This window comes from Mustela nivalis (genome assembly GCF_964662115.1).
Source record: "Mustela nivalis genome assembly, chromosome: 3".
Lineage (NCBI taxonomy): Eukaryota > Metazoa > Chordata > Mammalia > Carnivora > Mustelidae > Mustela > Mustela nivalis.
The window spans coordinates 50646727-50669851 of NC_139022.1; the positions used below are offsets into that span (position 1 = coordinate 50646727).

The 23125-nt window shown below is 35.3% G+C and overlaps 1 protein-coding gene across 10 annotated transcripts in view; it reads left to right on the forward strand.

The window, feature by feature from the left end:
* APC (APC regulator of WNT signaling pathway) overlaps positions 1-23125 on the forward strand; it is a 133869-nt gene that overhangs the window by 47475 nt on the left and 63269 nt on the right. For 5 of the 10 annotated variants that reach the window (XM_082723693.1, XM_082723696.1, XM_082723698.1 and 2 more), the window contains exons 2-4: positions 2092-2244; positions 12155-12239; positions 13295-13496. In XM_082723693.1, coding sequence (XP_082579819.1) covers positions 2110-2244; positions 12155-12239; positions 13295-13496 — 422 coding nt within the window. In that variant the 5' untranslated portion in view covers positions 2092-2109. The remainder of the gene's footprint in view (positions 1-2091; positions 2245-12154; positions 12240-13294; positions 13497-23125) is intronic. The other 5 variants (XM_082723690.1, XM_082723695.1, XM_082723697.1 and 2 more) reach the window with 1 other exon arrangement.

Below are 23125 nucleotides of genomic sequence, written 5' to 3' on the forward strand. Positions count from 1 at the left end.
TTTCCCCTCAATAAAGAGTACTTCGTCTCTGCTCATTTTGCCCATTTGTGATTGTGTAAGGTGATAACCTACATATCTTAACATACCTGTATATACCTCTTTCTCTGTGTTATTACCTTATATATTGTCTTATTGTTTTAGTGTAAAATTGCCTGTTAAAATTTTACTTGAAGTAAAGAATTTCAGGGCTTGGGGCGCCTGGTTGGCTTAGTCTTCAAGCCTAAGGGTCTGCTTTGGGCTCGGGTCATCCTGGGATGGAGCCCCAAATCAGGTTCCCTGCTCGACGTAAAGCCTGCTTCTCCTTCTCCCATTCCCCTTGCTTGTGTTCCCTCTCTCGCTGTGTCTCTCTCTGTCAAATAAATAAATAAAATCTAAAAAAAAAATTTTTTTTCCAGGACTTTCATTATTAAATTCTGTCAGATTCCCCACTTCTGTTACATACCTTATAATGTGTTGTGTATATTCAGAACTGCTTGTTAATGGGATGACTTAAAAAGGATAAGTGATCATACCTATGAATTTCTCCTTCATTTTGAGATGTCTCTGTCCTTCTCAAGTAGCTGAATTACTTCTTTACCTCTTGTGTCTTGGTCAGAGGGCAGAAACTTATAACAATAGATTGATATTAGGTCTTACTAAGGAAGATATGTTACATGTGTATTTTTATAACATAATTTATATTTACATAGCACTTTTCAGCCTGCCTTTTCTTCCTTAGTTCTAACAGTATCCCTGTAAATTATATTTGTGCAGTAGCAGATAACCATTTTACAAACGGTGAAATGAATTAAAAAGAAGGGAGAAAGTAAACCATGACCAACCCTGAATTTGAGACCTAATTTAGTTTAAGTACAAATCTAGTTCTCATTGTTTTCAATCATAAAGACTTTTGTGAGTGATTGCCCACCTCTACTCACTTTCCTCCTCAGATGATAGTGGGTTGCATCAGATTTATCATTAACTCATTGGAGAAGTAGCTAGACCCGAGTCCTTTGATTTTCCCTTGTTAAAAGTTCTTCCAGTTGCTAAGCTCTTATACTGTTGTGACCAGCCAGTAGTGTTAGACCTGTCTGCCTTATTTTGTGTAGTGGATTTTATTACAGAAGAGTTTTCTTACGTCAAGATCTTTAAGTATTATTTATAAAAAAAACTTTTGTAATGCTTTTTAGTATTTATTCCAAATTGAGTTTGGGATTAAACTAAAAAGATAATCTGGGTCTTCTGAAATTGGTTAGTCTTAATCTAACTACTAGCATTCTCTAATTCATTCTAAGGACCTCTTACTACCTAGCTATCTTCTCTTTCTTTTCTCCCCTCTTCTTTCACAGTGATGTAATTAATTGCCAGACTCTGCCTCACATCTCTTTGATAATTTCTGCTTCTAAACTCATCCATTTTCTTTAAGACTCTTCTGGCCTCAGTTCTGAGCACAGTGGGTCCCAAGACCACATATGCTATAGCATGGCCTATTCATCTTTTTGAATAACTGTAATAGAACTTTATATTAGTAATTCTTATCATCTTCCTATCAAAAAGATTGAAGTCTCAAGTTAATGCTCTCCTTTGTATCCATTTTGTTATAGGCTGCATTTTTAATGAGGCCTTCTTGGAAGTTCAGAACTACTTTACCATGGATGATATTTAAGACTAGCTTTCTAACAAAGTGATAGAATGTAATACCCAATCTCATTAATTCATTCTGGCTTTAAAATTGTGTAACTGTTGAGCAAAATCTATAAGTAATGTTACCAATATGAGCTTCTTATCAATGATTACATTTCGTTACATAAGTTTTACCTATAAGACCAGTTAAAATATCTTTAAAAACTTGAAAAAAATTCTAGCCTTACAGAAATCTCATGCACCCATGAAGAAGCAAATGTAGTCAAGCATGACTGAGGGTCTCTTCTATTTTAGTTCTCCTTGTCTTCAGCTAAGACTCTAGCGTTTCATCCTCTTAGAAGGACAGTGCTGCTTGAACAATATTGTTATTAAATGTCTCCAGAGTTTTGTTTCTTTATCCCTTTCTTTGTAAACAAGCAGCCACGATATTTTTAGTAGTGAATTTCAAAATCCTTTTTAACCTTATAGGTCCAAGGGTAGCCAAGGATGGCTGCAGCTTCATATGATCAGTTGTTAAAGCAAGTTGAGGCACTGAAGATGGAGAACTCAAATCTTCGACAAGAGCTAGAAGATAATTCCAATCATCTTACAAAACTGGAAACTGAGGCATCTAATATGAAGGTATCAAGACTGTGACTTTTAATTGTAGTTTATCATTTTTATTCAGTATTCCCTCCTGTAAAGTTGGGGTTAGATACTTGGCTTACTTAAAAGTGTATTTTAAGTTAAGCAGCAATATGTAAACTCTTTCTTGCAAAGTTAGCGTGTATATTTTGAACGAAATGTATTAAATTAATCCAGTGAATCATAGAAAGAAAATAATTGTAAAAACCCAGTGGCTAGTTAATTTGTTCTTAGTTATTTTTAAGCTTAAAAATAAGAGACCAACTTTAGTATCACTATACTGAGGCTGGGCGTTCTGCATAGTTCATAGAAACTAGTTTCGCAACTTTAGAATATATCTCAGTTATTAAATACAGTCTTCCTCCCAACTTTCCCAAATCTTGTCTCCACTTAAGTACAAGAAAAACAGAATGCCCTACTGGGAATAGTCCAGAACTGAAAGTCAGTACCTGGTTCTATTCCTTGTTTTGCCACAAACCGAGCTGTATCACCTCTGGGTACCCTTCTGGACTTAAGGTGCCTTATTTGGAAAATATAAGCATCACACAAGCCTAGATGATTTCCATGGCTTTGTCCTGAAATTAGTTTGCCAAATAGCATTGAAAAGTTGTGATGACCTCCAAGAAAAGGTATAAAATATTCAGTCTGCAGTGGGGAAGATCTGTTCTAATTTCAGAATAATTGAGGTTAAAATTTTTGCTGTTTTAATTTCCAGTTACTTAGGCAGATTCCCTTCTCACTGAACTTAACTTTATAGATTTGGAGATCATCAACAAAACTGTTAACCTCTTAAAAATTCTTCCTGCTTTGTGTTGTTCTGCCCCTTGGCTGTTTAGCATCTGGGTGCCTGATGCTGTTTTTGCTGTCTGTTCACTACTCTTCTTCCTTATTCGTTGCTATTTTCTTCTTGTTCTTTTTCTATGCATTTTGAGGTCTCTCTTATTCTTCAAGCTTCTGTACATCACTGAGCTATTTTTGCTCTCCTTTTACTCTTTGTGGTCAGTATCATAACAGTTCAATCTTTTACTCATATGTACTATTCTGTCTTTCCATAAAAATTTCCATAAATCTTTTCTACTCTAATTGCCTATTTCTGTGGTTAAAAACTGTCCTCAGTGAGGACAGATCTCCAAGAGATACCTATCTCCAGTCCTTTCGGAAATAAGGTAGACTTTAAGCAAACATGTTTTCTCACCACAACTGTGGGTGACCTTAAAAACAGACGAATCAGTTATCTAATATTAAAAAAGAATAGTTTGCTATTTTAACACTGACCAACACAGTATATCTAAAATTATTGTACATGGCATGTGGTTTTAAAAGTTTAAAGATACAAAATGTAATTTTGTATTTTGTGTAATTCCCAACAGGACTACTCTTTTGTCTACTTTGGGAGGTATATTTTGCAAAGAATTCCTCTTGGTGGACCTATCTAGATGTTTCATAGTGCATGATTTTGAGATCTCTTTTTAATTTTTGCTTAACTACTTGAGCAAATTCAAAATTTTTTTGGGAGACATTTTAACCTACCTTAGACCCATCTCCATGCTGAATACGAATGTCTTGGAGTAAAAATACAAGTCAGACCCTAAAATTTCTTCAGTGTAATATCAGGTTGACCACTTATCCATGTGGTGTATCATATTGTACAGCATGAATATTGGCACTTAAGATATGTCTGAATTCAACCATGAATTGATAATTATTCAGCAAGTGCTTCTGCAGACATCCTTGAAAAACCATCCACTTATTTCTTTAGGTTTCATAGCAGTTACACCTTATAATGAAAATTTTTGTGTATCTCTCCTTAAGAGGATTTAAGCTGTCCAAAAGCGGGAACCAGACCATTTGTTTTGTCTTAGAATATTGATTTGGAGGGGCGCCTGGGTAGGTCAGTGGGTTAGGCCTCTGCCTTCGGCTCGGGTCATGATCTCAGGGTTCTGGGATCGAGCCCCGCATCGGGCTCTCTGCACAGCAGGGAGCCTGCTTCCCTCTCTCTCTCTGTCTGCCTCTCTGCCTGCTTGTGATCTCTCTGTCAAATAAATTAAAAATCTTAAAAAAAAAAAAAAAAGAATCTTGATTTGGAAAAGGTACTTGGAAACATTGGCAGTTCCCACATTGGATTAAAGTTAATCCAAACCAGTGGTTATTTATACAAAATCACTTATTATTCTTTGGAATACATCATATAATCTTAAATCCTATTTCCTGCTCATTAACCTGTTTACCCCAAAGAAAGGCAAGGAGGGTCCCCTTCAACTGGGTAATTTAAGGATTTCTGAAATTTATGCAGTAGTACCATCTAGTGGCAAAAAAGAATACTGTTTTGCTGTTGATTACAAGGCATTGATAAAAATAAACTATAAAATATTTTGTGTGTGTGACAGGGAAATATGTGTACAACTAATTAGGGAAATGTGTACCCTGGCTATGTATTTGAAAACATAAAGGAAATGTTAATTTTTTTAGGTCTAGTGACGGCATTGCAGTTGTGGTTAGAAAGAATCCCTGTTTAAATATATATCTGAATTCTTTATGGATGAAGTAATATGATGTCTGAGATTTATTCCTAAATGAATTTGAGTCAGGGAAGAGAATAGAGGAAGTGGGTATGAATATAGATGAAACAAGATCATGAGTCGATCATTACTATGGTGAGATGTGAGGATACGTGGAAGATTGCTATAATATTCTCTATACTTATGTTTATATTTGACATTTTTTGTGGTAAAACTGTAGTAAAATAAAATAGAGATTTAATGGAAGTTAAATGACCCAGAATTAGATAAATGCAGAAGCTGTAGCTAAATCTAAAAGGAATTACATACTGTACTTTTAATTTGAGGGCTAGAACTCAACTTGATTTACTTTAAAATGCTGAGCATAGCAATAAGATAAATATGGTCATGTATAGATGTTAATCATTTAAACTGAAAGATTTGGTATTAAAAAAATTATCTGTAGATAAATTATTAATGAACCACTTATGTCTTTGTTGTATTTTTGACAATGAAGTTTTATAAATTGTTCCATAACTGCAAAATCATATACATGTAGAATATCTTATTTTCAGAGTGTAAGAAGAAAACAGAAATAAAAACTCAGATGGACACATTTTATAATTTATTTCGAAGATATAATTATCAAATATACTTGTATTTGGTAATGAAAAGAATCTATAACTGATGTAATGACAAAAACAGAAGTGGATCAAGTAGCAGCCTCCTTGAAATGAGACAACTGCTCAATGATATTTTCTTTTCACTGTTATCTCCACAGAACATTTCATCTCTAATAAATAATCCTTTAATGTTTCTAGACTCTCAAAATATTAAAAAAAATAATGTGTAGTTACATAATATAAATAATTTTTAAAATCCAAACTTCCAGGTGGTATAAATACAAGTGAATATTCTCTCCTTCAAAATTACATATTAACGTTAAAAGCTGCTGTTTCTCTAAGTATGTTTAAAAATATTTTATTTGGAATTACTTTGCAGTTGTGTTGCATTTTTCTTTTTAAAAACTCTTTGAAATTAAGGACTACTTCTTTTAGATTGTATGCAATCCTCAGCCTCAGGCAATCTCTCCTACTGCAACAACTAAAAAACACTAGATAAAATACAAAAATCATACTTTAAAAGACCTTGGAGAACAGAACTGTGGAGTCATCAAGGACTGTATTAACTAAAATTCATAAGAGGAAAGAGCCCTTTCTAGAATAACTGACACTGCAGGAGATTTTCTTCCCCAGGGGTATTTATTAATTCTGAGCACAGAATTAATTCTGTGTTCATTGCTGGCACAAGCACGACTCCACTGGAGGAAGGAAACCATTGCAGGTTTCAAACATGCAGGTTGACAAACATGTGGCCAGATGTGAAGTATTGACATTTAGAGAAACTCCAAATGCATGGCTAGTTTTTCCATGGAACATTGGTTGAGTCTTGTGAAGGATGCTAGCAACAGAACTGGGAAAGCTAAATGTTAAAGGCAAAGTCCTGCCATGGGAAAGACCCATTACTTTCACACAAGAGGTATCCTCAAGATATTTGCCAAATTTTTAACTTTGTGGAGCAGGACGTTAAAGACCCAAGCCCTCTACCTCCACACGACAGAAATTTTAGGATCTAAGGAGTCAGGCACCACCTGAGAATAAGGCTGAGTGAAACATTTTGTAGTCTTGCAGTGCTTAAGAGACATGGACCAGAGGGAAGGGGCCTGTTTTTCCTTTCAAGATAAATACCAGATTTGAGGGATGTATAGGGTAGTAGGTTAAGGGCTTAGAAGACAGGAACTTGTATCATTTTCAGTCTAAATTTAGAGGAGAGACACATTCATGGAACTTGGCAAGTCAAATCAAGTGTGAATTTTGCTTAAACTACACCTGCAGCCCATTTTTAGTTCCTGATTGGTTGGAGGACATAAGACCCCAGTGGTGGAAAGGGCAAACTCTAAAGGAAAATATGTCTTTAAGTCTGTCTTGTTCTGTATACATAATGATTGGCATACAGCTGAAATTTTCAAGAAATGCATGAAACAGGAAAATGAGTGATCATTAAGAAAACAAATAGCTAATAGAAGCAAATCCAAGGGTAATCCAGATATAAAATAGATAAAAATCTAGATATAAAATAGATGAAAATCCAGAAAAGGTAGGCAAAGAATTATAGCCTATAATAGTCTAAAACTGGTGAATAGTTTTACCAATAACCTATTAGATGGACTTGTAAACACAGGATTAATAAACTAGTGACAAGATAAAAATAAGTGAATATGTAAAAAAAAAGTTTATAGAAAACATCCAAACTGAAGCACAGAACGATAAAAAATGGGAATGAAAACAGTATGGGGCGCCTGAGTAGCTTAGTTAAGGATCTGACTTTTGATTTCTTTTTGGCCCAGTCATGATCACAGGGTGATGAGATGAGCCTTGCACTTAATGGGAAGTCTGCTTGAGATTCTCCCTCTCCCTTTGCACCTCCCCACCACTTGTGTGGGGTGGGTGTGTCTGCGCATGCGTGCTTTCTCTCTCTGGCTCTAAAATAAATAAATATTATATACAAACAGTATGTAAGAGTTATGGGGGACACAGGCAAATAGGGCAAATCTGAAGTCTCAGATGGGACAGGGGAAGAAAATGGAGCAAAAGTAATATTTAAAGAGAAAGCGGCTGTGATAATAGATTGGACTAGTCAACTAGCAGAAATAGAGTGGAAAAATGCTGCACCTAGATGGTTAGTTAATTTATGACCAAGGCATCCCTGCATTTCGGTGGGGAAAGGGTAGTCTTTTCAGTAAATGGTACAGGGGCAGTTAAATATTTGCATAAAGAAAAAGAAAAAAAGGAGCTCAGAGCCCTACCTCATAATATATGCAAAAATTAATTCAAGATGGATTATAGACATAAGTGTGAAAGACAAAATAGTGGCTTCCAGAAGGAAACAGGGAACAGCTTCATGTTTTTAGAGTAGGCAAAAATTTCTTAAACAGATGACAAAGCACTAAACATAAAAGAAAAAATTGAGGGCACCTGGGTGGCTTAGTGGGTTAAGCCTCTGCCTTCCACGCAGGTCATGGTCTCAGGGTCCTGGGATCGAGCCACGCATCGGGCTCTCTGCTTGGCGGGGAGCCTGCTTCCCCCCTCTCTATGCCTGCCTCTCTGCCTACTTGTGATCTCTCTCTCTGTCAAAGAAATAAATAATTAAAAAAAAAATTGATACATTAAAACCAAGACCTTTTGTAATGCTTTTTTTTTTTTTTTTTTAGAAAGAGAAGGATTTTTTTTTTTTTTAAGATTTTATTTTTATTTATTTGACAGAGAGAAATCACAAGTAGATGGAGAGGCAGGCAGAGAGAGAGAGAGAGTGAAGCAGGCTCTCCGCTGAGCAGAGAGCCCGATGCGGGACTCGATCCCAGGACTCTGAGATCATGACCTGAGCCGAAGGCAGCGGCTTAACCACTGAGCCACCCAGGCGCCCTTTTGTAATGCTTTTAAAAGAAGATACAAGATAACATCTTTGTGACCTTGGGGTAGGCAAGATTTCTTAGGACACATAAAGGACTAAACATAAAAGAAAAAAGATACAAAATGGGCTTCATCAAATTAAAAACTAAATTTAAATTAAAATCTTTTCAGAGGACTTCATCATGAAAATGAAAAAGCAAGTCATAGACTGGAAGAAAATATTTACAATACATATCCAGCAAAGATCTCAATACAGAATATCTAAAGGGTTTTTGTAAACCAATAACCAGAGAAGGTCCAGTTTTTAAAATATGGCCAAAAGCTTATAAAGACAATTCAAAAAGGGAGACAAATGGCCAGTAAACATAAAAGGGATTCTATATCCTTCAACATCAGGGAAATACAAATGATATTTCTCTTTACTCAAATCACTAAAATTTAAAAGACTGATGATGTCAGCTGTGGAACATGAGGATGCTCATACATTGCTGGTAGGACTATAAAATAGTACAGTCATGTTGGAAAACAGGCAGTTTTCTTTTAGAGTTAAATCCTTGACTTAGCATTGGAACTCCCGGATATGTACTCAAGAGAAGTGAATACATATATTTACTAAAAGATATGTGCGAGATTGTACATAGTAGCATTCTTTATAATAGCCTCTATCATCTGACAACCAAAATGTCCATCAAGTGGATAAAGGATAAATCAGTTGAGGCATAGTCATACAGTGGACTACTACACAGCATTAAAAACAATTAACTGATAACATACAGTAGCATGGATGTATCTCATATTTGGTGAGCAAAAAACATGGGATACAAAAGACTACATGTTATGTTTTTCCATTTATATGAAATTCACAAACATGCCAAACTAACTGAAAGTCTTAAAAAAATTTTTTTTAAACCTTAAATTTCAATAATATTATTTACCATTATGGTTACAACTTTTATCAATAGATTTCTAACAATATGTATAGAGACTTTTTTTAAAAACCCTTATTACAAGTTGTGCATATTTAATATTTTTAAAAATTGGGAAATAGGGGCAAATAAAAAGATACTAAGTCACCCATTAAAAATTCTTTTTTTCAATTCTTTTTAAATCAGAGGTTACCTGTGACAATGTACATATTTTTCTCTCTGCCCATTCTGTGCAGGCATGCATTTGATGGGACTTAGAAATTTAATATATTGTCATAATCTTTTCATATCATTAAATATTTGGTTATATTACAGTTGCATAGTATTCCATTGTATGGCCAATGCTATAAGTTTAATTGATTTTTATTGTTGGATGTCCAAGTTTACATGGCCTTTTAATTTGGTTTGATATATTTTTTTAAATTATTTTTAGTTTTGAAAAATTAGGTATATGTCAAGGGTATGCCAAGGATTTCCTTTTGTTGCTTTTGAACTTATACATCTTTGTACCTTTTCTAGAAACAGTATTTTTTGTAATACCCATTGTTGAAAAATTATAAAACAAAACAAAAAAATATTTCTTGTAACCCCACCTTCTTAGAATACTACTGTTAACATTTTGATGATTGTTTTCAGCATCAGTGTCATTAGGGAATTTGTTGAAAATGAGGTTTTTCAGTCTCCATCCCAGACTTAGTGAATGAACAGTCTGTATTTTAACTAGCACTTCAGGTGATTCTGATCCATACTGAAATTTCAAACCCACCATTGTAGACTTTGGAGAAGAATATTGTATGGAGACTTGATCAGAGCTATGCTTTAAAAGCCTTACTGTAAAAATAATAATAAAAATAAATAAAGTAAAATAAAATAAAAGTCTTACTCTGAACACAGAAGTCCAATGCAATAAGATTATTTTAGTAGTTTGGCAAATTAATAACCAGTATGGTGGCAGTAAGAATAGAAAAGAGATGGTTCTAAGAGAAACACTAGAGGTTGAATACAGAATTTGAAAACTGGTGATAGCAAGGAGTTCATGCTAAGGATTTGCATGTCTGGGGAAGAAAAGGCTTATTTATATTTAATTGACAAGATACAAGGCAAAGAACATATTGTAATGGCACAAAATGATAGTTCTAGACATTAACATAGGAAGTGCATATCATCCAGATGTAAAGCATGTATCAGTGAAATTGGGAAAGTGAATCTGAAGTTTGCAAGTGAGGTTAGAATTAGAGACATATAATGTGAAGTTATCTGTGGAAGGGTAGTTGTTTAATTGCAAGGCTGGGGAGTATAATTATAGAAATAGGGATAAGATGAAATGATCATTGAAGGACTATGAGTAGTAACAGTGATGGATGGATGGAAGGAGAATTGGGATCCTGAAAAACACAGATAGCTTAGGATGATAGTTCTCGAACTTTACTGAAGCACTGGTGTCCTGAAGTTTGTAGTAGATGTTGTAGAGCACTCTACATTCATTCAAAGATGGCATCGTGTATAAATTTGTTTCTTGTCCCACAGATGTGATACATTTCAGCCATAATAATCTGAATATGAGTATCAGTCAGTTCCATGCTCTTGTATCTATCTATTTATCGAAGCCTTTCAACCTCCCAACACGGTCTATTATTTGAAGGTCAGATCTTAAGACCACAGGCTAACATAGGCATTCTTTTTGTTGTTGTTGTTGTTAAGATTTTTATCTATTTATTTGACAGTCAGAGGTCACAAGTAGGCAGAGAGGCAGGCAGGGAGGAGAGGGAAGCAGGCTCCCTGCTGAGTGGAGAGCCTGATGGAGGGCTCAATCCCAGGACCCCAGGATCACAACCCAAGCCAAAGGCAGAGGCCCAGCCCACTGAGACACCCAGGTGCCCCAAGACATTCTTTTTTTTTTTAAGATTTTATTTATTTATTTGACAGAGAAAGAGAGAGAGATCACAAGTAGGCAGAGGCAGGCAGAGAGAGAGAGAGGGGAAGCAGACTCCCCGCTGAGCAGAGAGCCCGATGCGGGGCTCGATCCCAGGACCCTGAGATCATGACCTGAGCCGAAGGCAGAGGCTCAACCCACTGAGCCACCCAGGCACCCCAACATTCTTTTTTTTTTTTTTAATGCCCATCATATCACCGTCAAGATAAGCCAATAAAATCTTTGCTGCATTCACTCACTTTTTGACAGATTTCCTTTTCAATCTGTTTATGATCATTTTTCATTTTGGAGAATACTACCCATATTTACAGGTCATAAATGTTCAAGAACATTGTTTTGCATTTGGAAACCTAATTGGCCAATAAGGACTTTGCTGGAAATTTGAATGGAATGCCCCAGAATATGAAAGCTATAACATAAATTATTATTAAGGAACATGCAAAAAAACTGTTAGAAAATGACAGTTTCTAGCATTCTTTGAGGAAAATTAATCAAGAGAAGGATTTAGATGGGAAAGGAAATAATGGCATCAGAAGTCAGGAGGCTGTGAGCATAGTTATTTCAATATCTGCTGAATATAAATCAGCATGCTAATAGTATATACTTACATATGGTATATAAAAGCTTGAATATGTATTAGGGTGTTAAATAAAACAGCATATTATAATTGTTAATTTGGTTTTTTTCATGGTCATGGTGGTGCAGGCTTCAGAGACATGGATTCTAAACACATATCTAGCTTTTACAGCTTCTATGGGGCTTTGAGTCTTGATTGACCCATATGAAAAATGAGAATAACTCACCTTGTTGTATGTTTTAAAAGTTAGGGATAATGTATCTTATGGAAACTCCATATAATCTCCATTATCTCAAAATATCACTGTTGTTAGGATATAATTCATTACTCATAATTAATAATAGATAATATATATGAAGTGCTTTACAGATTCAGATATATTTTCAGATTGATCTGAAACTTTTTTCCCCAGCACACCTAAATATCAAGAAACTTAGAATCATTCTATCTAGAATAATTATGTAGAATTTTGTCATGTTAATATATTGTGTTCTTTTTTGCAGGAAGTACTTAAACAACTACAAGGAAGTATTGAAGATGAAGCTATGGCTTCCTCTGGACAGATTGATTTATTAGAGCGTCTCAAAGGTAGATTTTTAAAAGGTGTTTTAAAATAATTTTTAAGTTCCAGTTGTCAGCTTTAGATGTGTATATCCAAATACAGGTTCTCTTGATTTGAATGTTACTTTCAGTTTTCCTGGTATAACAGCCTTATCTATTAGGATTTAGTTGTTAAAATACAGATATGTAAAATCTGTATTTACTTGTCATTCCTTCAGTTAAACATTTAACTGGCTTTAAATCAACTACTTTTAGATTCCTTGTTTGATCATTTTCAGCTCTTTTTAAAGCTCATTGCTATTCTGCCAGTCACTAAATAGGCCTTTAGGAAGCTGTATGCCATGCACTGGGCCTCTTTCCTTTCTTGAAGGAATAGTGTCCTTCTCTGTTCCATCCAAGGTAGAATTACTTTATCTTTCCAGTTATATAAGCTGATTATATATAATTTTTGGTATAATTTTGAAAAAATAACTTTCTCACTTTATTGCTTAAAAATTCAAATACTAAAAAAACAGGGAAAGTGCTTGATTATTATAGTTGGAACTAGACTGAGAAATTATCTTTGAGTCCTCAAATATATTATTTTTTAGCAGGAATCTAAGGAAAGATATTTTGTCTGATTTTCCTTTAACATACTCCTTTTCCCCCTGACTCAAGCTACATTGGAGGGAAAGTTTAGTCATTCTCTTCCTAAATAATTGTTTGTTTAATCATGTGTATTTGTGGCTTCCTCTGTTAGAAATTCAAGTTGCAATGAACATTTTTTTTTAATGATTGGATATTTGTATTTATTGCAATTCTACCTGGAACCAGGAGTCAGTGAAAATCTCACAGCCTTAGCATTTGTGATAAAGATTCTCTGTTCCCTACATAAATTTGCTGCTCTATAGGTGCCATAATTTAGTACTTCTATAGGCTTTATGTAATATATATAATGTATATTAAATTATAAAATGAGTTCAAATTTAGAAGACTAAAATGTGAATCTTATATTTTATTTTTAAGACAATATAATTGTCTTACCAATATTTTAGACCACATAAAGCAACTGTTATATAAAAACTTATCTCTCTTTCATTTAGAACTTAACTTAGATAGCAGTAATTTCCCTGGAGTGAAACTACGGTCAAAAATGTCCCTCCGTTCTTATGGGAGCCGTGAAGGATCTGTATCTAGTCGTTCAGGAGAGTGCAGTCCTGTTCCTATGGGTTCATTTCCAAGAAGAGGGTTTGTAAACGGAAGCAGAGAAAATACCGGTTATTTAGAAGAACTTGAAAAAGAGAGGTAACTTTTCTTCATTAACTTGTAAACTCCCATGTTTACTATCATTTTGTCATTTTGAAGCATGTGTGGCAAATAATCAGTAATATTTAAGAGCGAATTTTGTATTTATTTATTCAAAGATATAGTAGGTTACTGATCATACTTATATTAAATCTAAAGATGTAAAGAGGCAATATTAAATATGCAAATGTAAAGTAGACAATTCTTGGGCTTCTAAGAGATTTGTACTTTGTTACTTAAATACTTCAAATGCCCTGTACATTGAGTAAGTAAGCACGTGATCACAATAGTTATGTCACAGTAAACACGTAACTGATTTATTTTTTTAAGATTTTATTTATTTATTTGTCAGAGAGAGAGAGCACACACAAGCAGGCAGAATGGTAGGCAGAGGTAGCGAGAGAGGTAGGCTCCCCACAGAGCAAGAAGCCCGATGCGGGACTCGATGCCAGGACCCTGGGATCATGACCTGAGCTGAAGGCAGTGGCTTAACCAACTGAGCCACCCAGGTGTCCCCATGTAACTGATTTTTAATTGAGCTTCTTGTTACCTTTTGGAATAAATTCTGTAACTAGAGAGCCAGTATGAGGTAACTGTTTCCATTAGGGAAAGCCTATTACAAGTGGCCACCTATGTAACATTTCTTAATTTATCAGTTTCAGTGTCTTAAAAAACATTGCTTAATATATATTATCTGGTTTCTCACAGCTTATTTATTAATTCTTCTCTTAACTGAAGTTAAAATGATCTCACTACAAATAAGAATATGTATCATTTTCAAGAACTTTGTCAAGTGTTGTGTAAAAGATTATGAATTCCTTAATGCATGAATAATGTTTTTTAATACTCCTAAAATTCTATTAAACATTCAAGAATATTAAAATATATAAACATTACATACTGGCTCTGGGACCTTGGTCATGTCATTAAATTTTCTGTCATTTTCTTCTATAAAATAGGGATATGGTTCTAAATTACCCAGTTTTACAAAGTGGTTATTAGTATAAAAAATGTCCGGCATATCTAAGTAAAAGGCAAAAGACCTTTTACTGCTTTCTGATTTTAGGTGTGTCCATCTGTAAAAATAGGGTAATCTTCTGGACCAGAAGTAATGTAAAGCTTTCTTTCTTCTTGAGTTTACTGAGTCTCAGTATCATCCCTTGAAGTAGGACTGTTTCTGTCTGACAGTATAGAAAACATTATTGTGAATAATAAGAAGCTAACAGTCCATCTCTGTCCTCTTTGAGCTCTATGAAGACACAAAGGATGTGTGAGGGTACTCCTTTTCCTAGAAACTTGTTTTGCTTCGTGTAGATAAAGTCCCAAGTTTATTAGCAGATAAGAGACTTGTTACTTTGTTACTTAAATACTTCAAATGCCCTGTACATTGAGTAAGTAAGCATGTGATCACAATAGTTATGTCACAGTAAACACGTAACTGATTTATTTTTTTAAGATTTTATTTATTTATTTGTCATATATAGTTCTGATATATCTTGGGATCTCTTGGTTCTCACTGTGTTGGAGGGAGGTAAATTGAGTCCTTGCATATACGACAGTATCATTACTTTGCTCTCATGCTCAATTGATAGTTTAGATAGGTCTAGGCTCAAACTCATTTACCTTCTTCATTGTCAGTGTCTTTGATGAGAAATTTAATACCAATCTGATTCTCATTCCTTTGAAGGTTGCCATTTTTCTTCTTTAGAAGCCTTTAGAATGCCTCAGTATATGAGTTTTCTTCATTCATTGTACTGGGTACTCACTGTGTCCTATTAATCTGGAAGTTTATTTTCTTCAGCTTTTGAAAATTCTGTTATGTTATTTCTTTGACAATTTTCTCCTCTGTTTTTTCACTCTTTATTTCTTTCCCTCTCTTAAGTCATAGATACACTCTCTGTCTCTCTTTTTTTTTTTTTCTTGTTATCTATATTGCCCAAGATAAGTGTTAGGAAGTAGTCAAGCCACGGTTCAAACCCAGCTGCACAGCTTTATAACCATTTTGAACCTCAGTTTTCCAGTCCAAAGAGTGAGCCTAAGAATAACTACCTCAAAGGGTGTAGTGAAGATTAAATTAGGTTTTAAAAAAATACTTAGCAGTATGTCTAATACTTAGAACATTCAATAAATGTAAACTATTATCATGTTAGCTATTTTCTCATTTAACAAGTATTTATTAAATGTTTAGTACATATGTTCCATGCTCTTTTAGGTGACCCTAAGTTAGCTCGAGGACTAAGACAACACAAAATTTACATTTTTTTTTTTTTTTTTTAAAGATTTTATTTATTTATTTGACAGAGAGAGATCACAAGTAGGCAGAGAGGCAGGCAGAGAGAGAGAGAGGAGGAAGCAGGCTCCCTGCTGAGCAGAGAGCCCGATGCGGGACTCGATCCCAGGACCCTGAGATCATGACCTGAGCCGAAGGCAGCGGCTTAACCCACTGAGCCACCCAGGTGCCCCCAAAATTTACATTTTTAAAGAAGACTCTTAACAATCACTAAAAACGTCTAAACCCTAAAGACCTACCTTCCTCGGGATTTAGACCTGTTTTCATTTCTGAGCCTTAAACACTGTGGTCAACCACTATCATTTAACCACTTGTTAACATTATGTCTCAAAACACTGTAACCTTGACTTCCCCAGAGCGTTTTACCATAGTTCCACTTTAAACATGACAGTTAACAGCTTGTCCCTGTTCTCGGCAGCCTCCCTATCACTCTTCAACCACCACTAACATTGGCCTATCAGTTTAAGCACTTATGACACCCAGCTCTTAGTTAATGAGCCTATTTATTTGAGAATAAACAGAGGAAATAGTAGCATCACCATTTGTTCCCCACCTAAGTCCTGGTAGGTCCTGCAGGTTCTCCCAGGGAGCGCTGAAAAATAGAATCAGAGCACATCTTTGTGCCAGCTTGTGAAAGGGGTTTAGGCATTCTGCAGTGCTTTCTCCTGCTTCTGTTTCAGAAATGGGAGAGAAGAGGCAGCTTCCCATTGGTCTGCACTACCCCCAAGGTTGCTATATCATAAGCAGGGACTTAATGTCTTCCCATGGATTCCCTCACTGCTGAATTTGCCACATCTAAAATGAAGGCTTCTTTCTTTTTTTTTTTTTTTTTAATTGTTTCTCAGTAAAGGAAAGGGAATTTTAGCAAGACTATAACCTGCCACATACTCACATGCATGCATATTTTGCAAAACAATAAGATCAAACAGAATTTTAAAGTAACAGTATTAGAGTGGGGATCATCTCTGTAAAAGAGCAAACTCCAGAAGCAATAGTAGAAAATATCCACAAATTTGACTACAAAAAAATCAAAATTTTTTACATGACAGAAACATTATAAACAAAATTAAAAGACAAGTGATAAACACAGAGAATACATACCAACAAAGTAGATTTTTTTTTTTTTTTGAGTGAAAATTTAGGACCTTGTGCTTTTTTTTTTTAAAGTGTTTTATGTTATCTTAATCACCATTCAGTACATCATTAGTTTTTGATGTAGTGTTCTATGATTCATTGTTTGCATATAACACCCAGTGCTCCATGCAGTATGTGCCTTCCTTAATACCCTTCACCGGGCTCACCCATCCCTCCATCTCCCTCCCCTCTAAAACCTTCAGTTTGTTTCTCAGAGTCCATTGTCTCTCATGGTTTGTCTCCCCTTCTGATCCCCCCGGCTTCATTTTTCCCTTCCTTCTCCTAATTTCCTCCATGCTATTATGTTCTACAAATAAGTGAAACCATATGATAACTGTCTTTCACTGTTTGACTGATTTCACTTAGCATAATCTCCTCCAGTCCCATCCATGTTGAGGCAAATGTTGGGTACTCATCCTTTCTGATCTGAGTAATATTCCATTGTATGTAGGGACCACATCTTCTTTATCCATTTGTCTATTGAGGGGCATCTTGGCTTCTTCCACAGTTTGGCTATTGTGGACATTGCTGCTATGAACACTGCGGTGCATATGGCCCTACATCTGTATCTTTGGGGTAAATACCCAGTAGTGCAATTGCTGGGTTATAGGGTAGCTCTGTTTTTAACTTTTTGAGGAAACTTCACGTTGTTTTCCAAAGTGGCTGTACCAAACTGCTTTCTCACCAAAAGTGTAAGAGGGTTCCCTTTCTGCACAACCTCTCCAACATTTGTCATTTCTTGTCTTGTCAATTTTTGCCATTCTAACTAGTGTGAGGTGGTATCTCAATATGGTTTTGATTTTAATTTTCCTGATGGCTAATGATGTTCAACATTTTTTCATGTGTCTGTTAGCCATCTGTATGTCTTCTATGGAGAGGTGTCTGTTCATGTGTTCTGCCCATTTTTTGAGTTGATTATCTGTTTTGTGTATGTTGAATTTGAGAAGTTCTTTATAGATCTTGGATTCCAGCCCTTTATCTCTAGAGTCATTTGCAAATGTCTTCTCCCATTCCATGGATTGCCTCTTTGTTTCGTTGACTGTTTTCTTTACTTTTTATCTTGAAGCTTTTTATCTTGAAGTCCCAAAAGTTCATTTTTGCTTTTGTTTCCCTTGCCTTTGGAGATGTATTTTGAAAGAAGTTGCTGTTGCTGATGTCGAAGAGGTTACTCCCTATGTTTTTCTCTAGGATTTTGATCTTTCCTGTCTCACAATGAAGTCTTTCATCCATTTAGAGTTTATCTTTTGTGTATGCTGTAAGAGAATGGTCATGTTTCATTCTTCTGTATACAGCTGTCCAGTATTCCCAGCAGCATTTATTGAAGAGACTGTCTTTTTCCATTGGATAATTTTTCCTGCTTTGTCAAAGATTAGTTGACCCTAGCGTTGAGAGTTTATATCTGGGCTCTCTATTGTGGTCCATTGATTAATGAGTCTGTTTTTGTGCCAGTACCATGCTGTCTTGATAATCACAGCTTTGTAATATAGCTTGAAATAAGGCAGCCTGGTGCCCCCAGCTTTGTTTTTCTTTTTCAACATTTCCTTGGCAATTTGGAGTCTTTTCTGGTTCCATATGAATTTTAGGATTGTTTGTTCCAGCGCTTTGAAAAATGCCGTTGGTATTTTGATCAGGATGGCATTGAAAGTATAGATTGCTCTGGGCAGCATAGACATTGTAACAGTGTTTTCCCTTCTTTTTATGTCTTCTTCAACTTCCTTCATAAGCGTTCTGTAGTTTGTAGAGTATAGATCCTTTACTTCTTTGGTTAGGTTTATTCTAAGGTGTCTTAAGGTTTTTGGTGCTATTGTAAATGGAACCCGTTCTCTAATCTCTGTGTCTACAGTTACATTCTTAGTGTGTGTATAGGAAAGCAACTGATTTCTGTGCATTGATTTTGTATCCTGCCACATTACTGAATTGCTTATATGAGTTCTAGTAATTTGGGGATGAAGTTTTTTGGGATTTCCACATAAAGTATCATGTCTTCTTTGCCAATTTGAATACCTTTTATTTCTTTTTGTTGTCTGATTGCTGTTGCCAGGATTTCCAGTACTATGTTGAACAGTAAGGATAAGAGGGGACATCCTTGTCCTGTTTCTGATCTTAAGGGAAAGACTCTCAGCTTTTCCTCATTGAGAATAATATTCACTGTGTGTTTTTTATAGATGATTTTTATGAAATTGAAGAATCTTGCCTCTCTCCCTACACTCTGAAGAGTTTTAATCAGTAAAGGATGATATATTTTGTCAGATGCTTTTTCTGCATCAATTGAAAGGACCATGTGGTTCTTGTCTTTTCTCTTCCAGGTTGCTTAATTTATTGGCATTAGTTGTTGATAATAATTTCTCATAATTGTTTCTGTTTCATTGGTGTTGGTCATGATCTCTCCCCTTTCATTCATAATTTCACCAATTTGGTCCTTTCTCTTCTTTTGGATAAGTCTGACCAGTGGTTTATCGCTCTTACTAGTTCTTTCAAAGAACCAGCTTCTGGTTTTGTTGATCTGCTCTACTGTATTTCTGGTTTCTAATTCATTGATCTCTGCTCTAATCTCAACTATTTCTCTTCTTATACATGGCTTGGGCTTTATTTTTGTTGTTCTTTATCCAGTTCTTTAAGGTGTAAAGTTAATTTGTATATTTTGGATTTTTCTATTTTTTTGAGCCAGCCTTGGATGGCTATGTATTTCCCCCATAGGAGCTGCCTTTGCAGTCTTGGACCAGTGTGTTTTCGTTCTCAGTGGTTTCCATGAATTGTTTAAGTTCTTTGATTTCCTGGTTGACCCAAACATTCTTAAGCGGGATGGTATTTAGCTTCCATGGGTTTGAATTTCTTTCAAGTTTTCTTGTGATAGAGTTCTAGCTTCAAAGCGTTGTGGTCTGAGAATATGCAGGGAATAATCTCAGTCTTTTGGTATCGGTTGAGACCTGATTTGTGACCCAGTATGGGGTCTGTTCTGGAGAAAGTTCCATGTGCATTCGAGAAGAATTCTGTTATTTAGGGTGGAATGTTCTGATATATCTATGAGGTCCATCTGGTCCAGTTTGTCATTCAAAGCTCTTGTTTCTTTGTTGATTTTCTGCTGAGATGATGTCTGTTGCTGAGAGTGGAGTGTTGCTACTATTAGCATGTTTTTGTCAATATGTCTTATTTTGGTTGAATTGGCTTATGTAGTTGGCTGCTCCTATGTTGGGGGCATAGATAATTTACAATTGTCAGATCCTCTTGTTGCATAGACCCTTTAAGCATGATATAGTGTCCTTCTGTATCTCTAACTACAGTCTTTAGCTTAAAATCTAATTTGTCTGTTTGGGGATTGCTACCCCAGCTTTCTTTTGAGGTCCGTTGGCATGAAAGATGGTTCTCCATCCCTTTACTTTCAGTCTGGACGAATCTTGGGGTTCAAAATTAATCTCTTGTAGACAAATATGGATGGGTCATGTCTTTTTATCCATTCTGCAACCCTGTACCATTTCATGGGAGCATTTAGGCCATTCATGCTGAGAGTGATTCTTGAAAGTTATAATTTTATTGTCATTATGTTGCCTGTGAAGTCCTTGTTTCTATAGGTTGTCTCTGTAAATTTCAGTTCTTTATCACTCTTGGGGTCTTTCTCCTTTTATAGAACTTCCCCTTAGTATTTCTTGCAGGGCCAGCTTTGTGGTCACATATTCCAAGATCAAGATTATCGTACAGAGGGAAGAGCATCAGAATAATGTCAGACCTATCCTAATAATGCCAGAGACCTAGCAAGCCAGAAGGGTCTGGCAAGAAATATTCAGGATACTAAAAGAGAAGAGCATGCAGCCAAGGATACTTTATCTGGGAAGGCTGTCATTCAGAATGGATGGAGAGATTAGAAGCTTCCAAAACCAACAGAAACTAAAAGAATATGTGACCACCAAGCTAGCCCTGCAAGAAATATTAGTGGGGTTCTTCTAGTATATCATTATCCATGGCGTTTTACTCCCAATATAATAGTGCATCACCTTATATGCTCTTGTTTTCAGATGACTTATATATTTATATACAGTTGAGCCTTAAACAACATGAGGGTTAGGGACACCAATCCCCATCCCCCACTCCTCCTTCATACCTCAGGTCCAAGTGCTGGAGATACTCTCAGATATATCTTCTTACATCTCAGGTGATTTTGTGGGTGTTCAGAATGGTCTGGTAGATATCCAGCTCAATTTAGGGGACTAGTTGAAATAGAGTCCCCTACTCCTCCACCATCTTTTCTCCTCCAGTACAGTCATTCTTAATATAGTTGAGATTCTATAAATAAGTAAGAAAAAATTATAGACAAGGAACACAAATGACATTTAAAGTTGAAAAAAAATGCTTAACCTTACACTAAAAGAAATAAAATTTAAACCATATGATATATTGTTTTAAAAAACTGAATATGCAAAAATAAATTGATGAAACATTTATATTGGTGAAAGTGGTATGGGCATAAATTGGTACAATATCTAATAAGAGCAATAAGTTAAAAATGTACATACCCTAGGAGTTTATCTTACATATATGCTTGCACATTTGTGAAATAGGGTTATGTATAAGCAGATGCAGTGCAGCATTGTTGATAATAGCAAAGGATTAGAAAGACCCTAAATGCCCTCTAAAATGAAACTAATCATAGTGTGTCCCATTATGGATTCATGCACACTGTACAACTATCAAAAATATGTAGGACCTTTTTATGTTCTGGCACAGAATAATCTCCCAAGATAGACTTTTTAAGTGAAAAACAAATTTAATAGGATAATACATAAAGTAATATGCTACTGCTCCTGTCTAAAAATGTACATGTAAGTATACACATAGATCTTTGCCATTTTAACAGAATCTCTGTGGAATATATACAATAAAATGATAATAGGTGTCACTTTGGGAAAGAACCACGTGATAAGAAATCACAGACTTTTTGTACCTACCGAGTCTTATCCCATGAACACCTTTATTTTGCATTTATGTTTAAAATGGTAAGATATAGAGTAACTTGATAGAGAATGTTATTGAGGACATTGATTGGGTTGTTTAGGAGTTACAGAGCAAATCCATCTTCAAATTCCAAACTAGAAAAAATTTCTCTCTCTCAGAATAATTTGTTATTAGTACACAGTGACTACATTTTTTAAAGTTTCTGCAACTAATCTTTTCTTTTTTTTTTTTTAATTCTAATATAGTTAACATATAGTGTTATGTTAGTTTCAGGTATACAATATATAGTGATTTGCCAATTCTGTACATTAGTCAGTGCTCATCAGGATAGATGTGCTCTTAATCTCCTTTACCTATTCCACCCATCCCCCTACCAGCTTTCCCTCTGGTAACCATCAGTTAATTTGCTACTATTTGTTTGTCTTTTTATGTTGTGTTCCTTAAATTCCACTTGAGTGAAATCATATGGTATTTTTCCTTTTGACCAACTTATTTCACCTAGCATTATACTGTCTAGATCCAGCCATGCTGTTGCAAGTGGCAAGATTTCATTCCTTTTTATAGCTGAGTAATATTCCATAGTAGTCGTGTGTGTGTGTGTGTGTGTGTGTGTGTGTGTGTGTGTGTGTGTGTGTATGTATTTGGGTATGCTTTTATGTATCTATAAAGAAGGTGTGGGTGTACATACATATATATCTATTCTTCTTTATCCATTCATCTATTGATGGACCCATGGATTGCTTCCATGATTTTGCTATCATAAATAATGCTGTAGTAAACATAGGAGTGCATGTATCTTTTTAAATTAGCGTTTTTGTTTTCTTAACTTTTTGAGGAAATTCCATTCTGATTTCCACAGCGGCTGTGCGATTTTACATTCCCCCCAGCAGTGTACAAGGATACCTTTTTCTCCCCATCCTCACCAACACTTGTTTCTTGTGTTTTTGACTTTAGCCATTCTGACACATGTGAGGTGATATCTTATTGTAGTTTTGACTTGCATTTCCTTGATGATGAGTGATGTTGAGCATCTTTTCTTGTGTCTCTCGGCCATCTGGATATCTTCTTTGAAGAAGTGCACAGTGACAAAGTATTTCTTACTATTTTGGCTCTGAGAAGTTGAAAGCCACATCTGTGTCCAGTGCAGTGATATCCTATTCTCTAGGTTTATTTTTTGTATAATTACTGCTTTTCCTTACTCCTCTATTACATTTTTTATTCTTTATTAATTTTGTGTTTTGTTATATCTGTACTTTTT